Source organism: Morone saxatilis, unplaced genomic scaffold (assembly GCF_004916995.1).
Source record: "Morone saxatilis isolate NCDOM2014 unplaced genomic scaffold, NCSU_SB_2.0 Contig14, whole genome shotgun sequence".
NCBI lineage: Eukaryota > Metazoa > Chordata > Actinopteri > Moronidae > Morone > Morone saxatilis.
Genome location: NW_023339696.1, coordinates 21,762,443 through 21,771,336, shown reverse-complemented (window position 1 = coordinate 21,771,336; position 8,894 = coordinate 21,762,443). Strand labels below are relative to the sequence as shown.

At 37.1% G+C, this 8,894-nt stretch overlaps 3 protein-coding genes across 3 annotated transcripts in view; all 3 read left to right on the top strand.

Annotated features, from left to right (window-relative positions):
* Positions 1-2,577, top strand: part of LOC118322550 (keratin, type I cytoskeletal 9-like) — a 5,309-nt gene extending 2,732 nt beyond the window's left edge. Inside the window, exons 3-4 of the mRNA XM_035654262.1 lie at positions 2,148-2,238; positions 2,500-2,577. Coding sequence (XP_035510155.1) covers positions 2,148-2,238; positions 2,500-2,577 — 169 coding nt within the window. The remainder of the gene's footprint in view (positions 1-2,147; positions 2,239-2,499) is intronic.
* A 2,427-nt stretch (positions 2,578-5,004) lies between these two features.
* On the top strand, positions 5,005-8,757 carry LOC118323556 (diacylglycerol kinase zeta-like; the record flags this gene model as incomplete). The annotated part of the gene is given in 1 exon segment (XM_035655551.1): positions 5,005-8,757. A coding segment is annotated over 1 exon segment (120 nt), but the record flags the coding sequence as incomplete, so codon positions are not given.
* The window catches only part of LOC118322549 (la-related protein 4B-like), a 3,246-nt gene continuing 2,413 nt past the window's right edge, over positions 8,062-8,894 (top strand). The window contains exon 1 of the mRNA XM_035654261.1: positions 8,062-8,079. Within this exon, the coding sequence (XP_035510154.1) occupies positions 8,062-8,079 (18 nt within the window). The remainder of the gene's footprint in view (positions 8,080-8,894) is intronic.

Sequence of the window (8,894 nt, the reverse complement as noted above, 5' to 3'; positions counted from 1 at the left end):
CCAATCAAACGCTTTCTCTCTTCTAGATAGATAGATAGATAGATAGATAGATAGATAGATAGATAGATAGATATACTTTATTGATCCCAAGCTGGGAAATTGCAGAATTCTGACGTCGTCGGAGTGTTTCTGAGGGCCGTTACAGACAATCTTTGTCCTCACTGAGTACAAACACCTTCTGTAGAGCTACATTAACTGCTGTTAGCTCCGCCCCGGGACGCTACGAGTCAATCCTGGCAAGAAAACTATCAAACTGGTGCCGCCGGTCTCAGATCTTGATTTTGGTCCTGTGTTCGCTGGAAGGTAGACGCTGCTCATAGCGCTAGCAGCATAGCACTGGGGACGTAACAAACACCCAGCCTATTGGCTGCTGTAAACACCGATCAATACCTGTGATTAGTCCTTCCCTAACTGTCAGATTTTACAGGAAACAACAGGAGGAAGCAAACAGCTCTCTGCTTCCTGGTTAATGGGAAATTTAACCGAGCCGACTTCCTGAAGTGATCATCAAAAGTCCAAATAACAGCCGATAATTAGATTTGTTAAAACTCCTTTAAAGTCCTGAATCCATCTAATTTCAGTGTCAATCTGCTCACTTTGAACATAAATTCCAGCTGTTTAGGGTTAAAAATCAGTATTATCTTTGTAAAGTTACATAACGGTTTATGAAACAGTTTTGGCAGAAGTTGAATCAAAGTGTGTGTCGGTGTGAAGTGTGTGAAGTGTGTGAAGTGTGTGAAGTGTGTGTGTGACACTCCCGACTGAAGCAGGTAAAACCCGACAGGTGAGAATCCGTCAGCGAGCATCTGAACAAACAGCCGCTGACGGGGCTGCAGGAGAGGAGCTGGGTGCAGGCGTTCGGGGCTGGGTGAGTTGTGGGTGTGACGCAGACGTTCAGAGCTAAATAAAAGCTGGATGTGGGTCACACTGACTGAAGAGGATCAACAGGCTCCGGCTCTGCAGTAATTAAATATGAAGCACGGTGTAATTTTCAGACTGTGGAGACAAACACACATCAGATCAGGACGACGTGGATTCAGACTCGGAGTCTGTCTGACACACAGCGTCTCTCTGCTCTCGTTTGTCTCACTTTACTTTTGTTAATTGGTTTCGTTGGCAGCTAATTAGTATTACAGTTAATGCTACCTGTGTAGCATTAAGTAGCAAGAAACCGGATCCCCCTGACATAAACTGTATCTGACCCCCCGCTAGTGAATCTTTCTGCTCATTTGTACCAAGTTAACGACAATTAGAGACGTCAGAACATATTAAATTTAACAACTGTTTGCTAATGGCCCCGCTAACTACTTGTTCTGTTAGCTGAGGTTGCATAAATATAGTTTGAATTAGAATAACTAATGTTATGTTCACTCTGTGTCCTTTAGCATTGATAAAGTTCAGTTAGCTTTGTGTCTTGTTTGTTGGCATGTGAATGCGAGTTAGCTGATGTTAAACCGCCAGTAGCTTAATACCACTAATGATGATGTTTAGCAATGCTAATGTTATGCTAATGGTATGTTGTTAGAACGAGAAGGAAAACCTCCTGTTATTCTGATCGGGTTCAGCCCCATTGCTAGCCTCGTGTTCACACCAGAAACACAGAGTTAAAGCCTAAATGAGCTGTTAGCATTGTGCTACATGTGGCAGTTTGTTAGCAAGTGAAACCAGACTCTCTACAGCTCCTTTTTAATTAGGCCTGTCCACATACTTTTGGTCATATAATGTTATATTTCACATTTCAAATGGATCAGATCCACTGGAAATAAACCTCTGCACACATCAACTCTGTAAGGCTGTAATTAGTGACTTTACTATTGTTACATTTATAGTTCATAAAGTGGTGCCTCTCCACATTCGCACATAAAGTCTGAGTTCATCTTCAGCACCAACACAAATCTAATCTGCAGAGAGAACAAACAGTGAACTGTCTCCTGAAGCTGTAAGAAACAAACACTGTGCTAATCACAGACCGATGGACCGCCGCCAACGTTACACAGAAACAGGAGGGACGAGGAATAAACTGCTTTTTATTTGTTTCTGTAACAGTCAGAAATGATCTAATCAGCTTCATTAAATAACTGTTAAATGCTTCTGTAACACTGTTTTTGTACAGACATAATAAAGTTGTGGTTTTGTCCCCATCACAGAGGAACAGGAAGAGGAGGCGGAGGAGGAGGAAGAGGAGGAGCTACAGGATACAGAAACTATGAAGGTCTGACAGACTTTGTCTACAGTCGGGTCAGATGTAACATTTCAGTCGATCCATAATTTAGCAGCTTTGACTCATTCTGTGAAACTCTGAGACAGTTCGGTTTCTGCAGCTCGATGACGACAGCAGAGACTCTCAGGAACACAGCCTGTTATTGTTGTTATTGTTGTTATTGTTGTTATTGTTCACATTATTTAATTATCACCTTTCAGGGAGGATTGAGAACAATTATTCCTGCAGGTTTCAACAGGTTCAATTTAAGATATTTATGTTGTTATGTGATTGGACAGGTGAAGATAGACAGGAAGGGGGAAAGAGAGGCGTACAAAGGGCCGCAGGTGGGGATCGAACCTGGGCCGCTGCAGTAAGGACTACATGGGGCTCTACCAGGTGACCTACTGTGCCCCAAATTTGTTTATAGACCATAATGAACGCGATTTAAGACAAAATGAAGGATATGAAGGAAAGTCGGCATTGGTTCCATGTCGATTTGGTTACAGCCCAGAGACTGAAAAAAGCAACTTTATACAAGAAAAATGAAACATATTTAATGACCCTATTAGGATTGTTGCGACCTAAAACTCCCGAGCTTAAAAACTGAGATTCGTGTTACGAATCTTTTTACATGAGAAAGTAAAACTTGCAAAAATAGTTGCAGTTTCTTTTGTATAATTCACTGAACATTGACTACAACGATTTAAAAAGATGTATCGTGAGACAATCGAAATGCAAATATGTGAAGATCTAAAGATTTCAGTTTTACTTTACAGAGAAAACAATTTTTTTTACAGTTTATAACTAAATAAAGAAAAAGAATCAACAATGACAATAATAAAACATATTTAGTAGATTTCTGTCTATGAAGGAATTTTGTGTCTTCAGTCGTTAAAACGCAACCAGTTCAGCCTCATTCTCTCCAACCAGCACATCATCAGCTGCAGGGTTTCTCAGAAAGTCAAACAGTTAAAAACCAGTTTATCTGTGAACCCTGGAGACCACAGCCCGACCAATCAGAGAGCTTCAAACTGAGCCAGAGGACGTTCAATGGAAAACAAACTGCAGCTGAAACATTCAGTCTGAGGATGTCACACTGGACCTTTTATACATCTGCAGGTTGTATCACACATATGGTTTTATATATTGTATTATAAACTGTAGTTTCCAATCATTCATCATGAATCATTAATCATTAAAAATGTTTGTGAGCGGCTGTTGCATCACGACCCTGAGCCTGGGATGTATTTGTAACTGCGCCAACAGAAACACTGCAGCTCCACTTAATTACACACTTTGATGATGTCTCACAGCAGAGAGTGAGACAGGCCCACAGTGAGACCACAGAACCATCTTCACTTCACATCGAGTCCAAACCTCCAGCCACAACCGATCAATACGCTCAATATTATATCTCACAGTAATTAAACCAAAGACACACACACACACACACACACACACACACACACTGGACTCAACTAATTAGAGTCTAAACAACTTAGAATATGTGTGTGTAGTGTTTTGTTGTGCCTGTATGTCTTCGTCCTCTCAAGGACATGTGTTGTTTATTTAATTTCAAATTCAGTTGTTTCTCATTATCTAATTTTTATCTGTTGGAGACAATGGTACTTTAACAACAACAGCACTTTTCAATTATAGAGAAATGTGAAATGGAAAACTCATCAACACAGGCATGAGCCAGCCTGTAAACTCACTATCACACACATTTTAGACATAACAGCTGGAACGTAATGAAACACCACAGTCTTCTCAGCATAGAGGAGAGGAGAGACATTCTTGCAAGTCAAAATAAGACTCTAATAAAAGCTGTTTTTTTAACAAGACTAAATTTCTAAAGCCGAGTGTTCATCACAGCTTGCAGTGCAAAAGTGTTACGTCCTGTACCAAAGTGTTATGTACATTAAGGGTTTTCAGTTTTAACTTTTAGATGTTATTGAGAAAGGTCCCCTTAATCTCTCCATGAATGCAACACATCGTTTTATAACAAAATGAAATTGGCAGTTCCTTCATGTGACACATAGAAAAATATAATTAAAATAAAATAAATCAATATATACAGTTACTTATAAGTATATACATAAATACATGTACATATGCTTTTATCTTCACATAAAAAGAAACCGTGTATATCCACTTCTGTAATATTCTCTTTTAAGATTGATTCCATAAGTCAAAAAGAGAGGCTCGATTTCCATTTGGGCCAATCGGACAGAGACTCATCACAGACCTATTGTCACTAGATTTGAACATTTCAAACAAACAAACAACAAAGCAGAGGAAGGGAACTTAAAACAACAAATACTGGGATGAACTAAAACCTGTGGGAAATCCAAGACAGGTAGAAGAAGGCACTCGTGAGAAAGAATGAAGAGTTGCAGTGACGGTAGTCAAACTGTACATAGACTGACAACTTTACCAAAACCATGTATATAAAAAGACAACAGTGGAAGTCAATCCCTTTTTCTGTCACAAATCTTCATCCACATCACACCTCATGTCCTCTCCTGCAATATACCTGGGTAGGTCTTTAAATGGGAATCATTCATCAGTTATCCTCTTTGTTTTTACATGTTGTTATAGTGAAAGCACAATAATACACTTTTTGGGTCTTTACCCAGAAATGTCTGGTGGAATTCATGACAACCTGGCCTGTAGCTGTTGAGATAGCTTAATGTGGATTGTAAATGTTGGGCCACTAGAGGAATAAAAGAAAATAAAGGACAAATGGTTGAAATGAGAAAAAATAATCTCTGTTTTTGTAATTATTTGTGTTTCTTTATCAGGGTGATACTCCTAAGAACAGGGCTGAGAAGGCTCATGATGCTGAATTGGCGGCCTATCTGGAGAACAGACAGCATTACCAGATGATACAGAGAGAGGACCAGGAAACAGCTGTCTGAAACTGTTGAACTCTTTATGAACATCTTTGTGAGACTGGAACACAAATTCCAGCTTACTGCTAATGAGTCCTTCCTTGAAAGCACAGAGTGCAGACTGAGAGTGAACCTGTGCCAAATCTGATCTCCACATGCATTTAATACTGATTATGTGATATAATGATGATAATGACAGTTATATGGATTACATGGATTGATATTTATGTTAATGTGGGTTAAGATTTACGGTAAGATTATGAGATTTTTTCATTTTGAGTAGCCCAGTTATAATAATAATGTTAGTAAAGTCAGTATAAAATAGAACCTTTGGGATGATTGGAACCTTGTCTTGAGTTTAAATAGTAATATGGGGAGTCATTTTTGACAGACTTGTTCTTCAAAATGCTTTTATATCAAACTAATTCAAAGGACTTACTAAAATGTATTCTTCTTTTGTGGGTTCATTCAGTATCAGAGAGTAAATAGGGTCTGCAGACTTTAATGTTAATGTTATGTTTGAAAAACTCAGGAAAGGTAGTTCATTTCATACAACCATGGATTAAAAATCAAACGAGACTAAAACTGTAAAGCCCGGTTACCTTTAAAGGTTGCAATATTACTAAAATGTAAGATGTTAAGTTTTTCTTTGGGGTGAGGTTATGAAACATCTTGTGTGAGCCATGATAAAATTTTGGCTTAAAGATGGCGCTAGATTGAACTTTATTGAATATCCAACAAGGGTAAACTTCTTGGGAGAAATATAAGCCCAGTGGGGAAAGAAACGAATGGTGCTGAGTGCTGAATGCTGAGAATGTCAGGGGATTCTGAAATCATAAGGTAGAGTTGAGCTGTATGTTAAAATTTTCCAACTGGCCACCATCAGCAGCCTTTTAGCTTTAATATGTTCACAAAATGTCATGAAAGAAAATATTTTTTTTTCTTTTTAAACAGAAAAATACAACCGTACACCTTCTGAATTCGAGTCTCTCTTTTACCAAACTAAGACTAGTCAAACACACTTCCTTTAATCTCAAGAGGAACAGAATAAAACTTACCAAAAGCATCTTGGTTAGTCTTTTAATCACCAACTCTGGTGTCTAACCCTCTAAACCAATTAGTTGTGAAAATATTCTGGCTGTACACGCTGCCCCTTGACTTTGCACTCACTCCTCTCCCATTTGACGCCTCTACTGTTCCTGCCATGTCTTTGTCATGCCAGGACTGATGGAGCGATGGACTCCATTTACTAATAACATATTTTTCCAGTTACCTAACACTGTCATAAGGACTCTACTCAACCATTCACAGATAACTGATATATTTTTCGAGTTGCCCAACCCTGTAATAAGGACTTAGTATTAAGTCTCTGTCTAGTAGTTGTTGAGAAATCTTGTTTAAACCAAAGTGTTGACCAGACAGTGGTTCCCCTGTTTGTTGGTTGGAATGAAGCTCTGGGATTATTTCACTGAGCAGAAATGACATGATCACTTATGCTGTGAACCTGCTGTACTTCTTTAAAACATTTTGATTGATCTTACCTCACCCATACAACTTTATCAATATGTTGTATTTTCTTGACTTATATCAGCATATTCTAGAGATCATTACTATTTATATAAATATATGATGGAAAATAATCCAAGTGATGTTTTTATTGTGCCTGTACTGAAGGATTGAATGTATGAGATGAATTCCTGAACTCCATTTAAGCATCCAAAATCCAATCAATCAAAACATTAGATCAAATACAAGCAATATTTAAATCTTTTGTTTGCAGCATATTGTGCTCTGGCAGATTGGCACATTCCATTTCCTTTTTGTTTTTTTTAAACTGACAAAAACCCTAATGTGATTACTCAACTTTCTTTTTCTTTTTGTGACTGTGGGTTAGGGGAATTCTATTAGAGTACAAAAATAGAATTAGATCAAATGCGTGTGTGTACTTTAGATTAGAAAAAGAAAATCAAATGTTCATATTTAATTAGGTTGGTAAGTTATCTAAAATCAAGTCTCAAATCATGTATGATTATTATATTTAGTTTGTGCCATATTTAAAAGCTTGTTTACATTTAAAGTTAAATTATGGTTATAAATTTAATGTGAAAATGAAACTCTGACACCACCAATGGGAGGATAACCTTTATTGTCACACCCATCTTCCAATTACATCTGGCTCCATTACCTGCTTAGAGAGGTGTAGTATGAAGGAAGTTGTATATAGCCGGGCTTTCTTTGCCTTAGCTGGCTTGCTAAACCTACAATCCCGATCAGAGATCGATTTTCCTCTCGAGCTCTGTGCGCTTTCCCATAAAAGGGGACATTTAATGTTTCATTTTACTCTTCTGCACAAAATGGACTAATTGGTTGCCGCCTACTTCCTTATAATGGAGAGCTATGAAGAACAACATTATAAAAAATTATTACAACAATAAGCAACATTGTATGGCAAGAGAGTAACGGTGGTAGAAAATTGATAAGATATTCCTTTAATAGTCCCACCACCATGGGGAAATTCCAATAATAATAATAATAATAATAATAATAATAATTGACTTAACCCACTCTCAATGCCTACATTACAACTGCATATTGTAAAGCTTGATACAGTATATTTAAACATTATATTTTGACACTGTCTCATAATGAACGATATGTGGAAAACCCTTTTTTTGTCTAAATCAAGTGAAATGAATTTTATTGATTCATAATTATTTGTGACAAATGTTAATAGACTTGGGGAGATGTTTCAGATACAAACACAACAAATCCTGCAGCTTTACCTCAGTCTTTAATTCAGAAAAACTGCATGCATTTTGCCAATTCTGCTGTATTTCTGCTTGTAATGGCAGGTCACATATTCTTGACAATTTTTGATGACATAACTGATTTACACCAGTTTTCCATAGAGCTTTTAAAATGAATATTGCATCACTGAACAAAAAATCCAGTTCATTCTCGTGTATGGTCATCCTGCAAGTTGTAGGAACAACAGAGCTCTAAACTAGGAGTGCCCTGCTGAACCTTCATACCTTTGTTCCGTGTCAGTTCTTTTGAGGCACATGATTCTGAGATGCAAAATGAAGATCTGCACATTGCTTTGATAAAACAAAATACTGTGCAACGTGAGGTAACCTCCAACCTATTTTCAAACATAGCTGAGGAAAAAAAGTATCTTTACACCAGATTTCTTGAGGGTTTGATGATTTCTGTCCAAATGTTTTACAATAAATTAATAGAATATACCTTGCCTTTGACCTCAGCACAGCAGCTGCTCAAATAATTGGAAACTCTCAAACTAGCTTGACTGACTGTTTATTTTAATTTATTTTGCCTGTGAATTTTAGAATTTGAAATGTGTTGGTGTCTTCAGATTAGCTTTGCATTGACAATAAACTTGCATGTACTGCATCGCAGTGATGTATAGCAGGTTAGATGTTATCTTTTTTTAATTTACATCTGTAGCCAATCTAGTCTTTATTCTCTCATGTTGACATTGGCATTGTTTTTTGGTAAATGCATTGATGTGAAACAGTTAAAATTGTTTTAATTTTGTATTTTTTTTCTCTCTTTCTAATCATGCATTTCTTTTTTGTTTGTTTTTAAGTTCTTTGATATTTGTATAATTTGTTATATATAATAAAAGGCAGTATATTTGAATTTGACTTTTTTGTGTTCTCATGGGATTACACAAGCAAAGACAATTTAGCATTTATTTCTCTTTCTTCCTGCAAAGATTACCATGATGTTTCAAAGTTAGTTCAGAACACCTTCATTCCTTCAGTGTTCAATTCAAT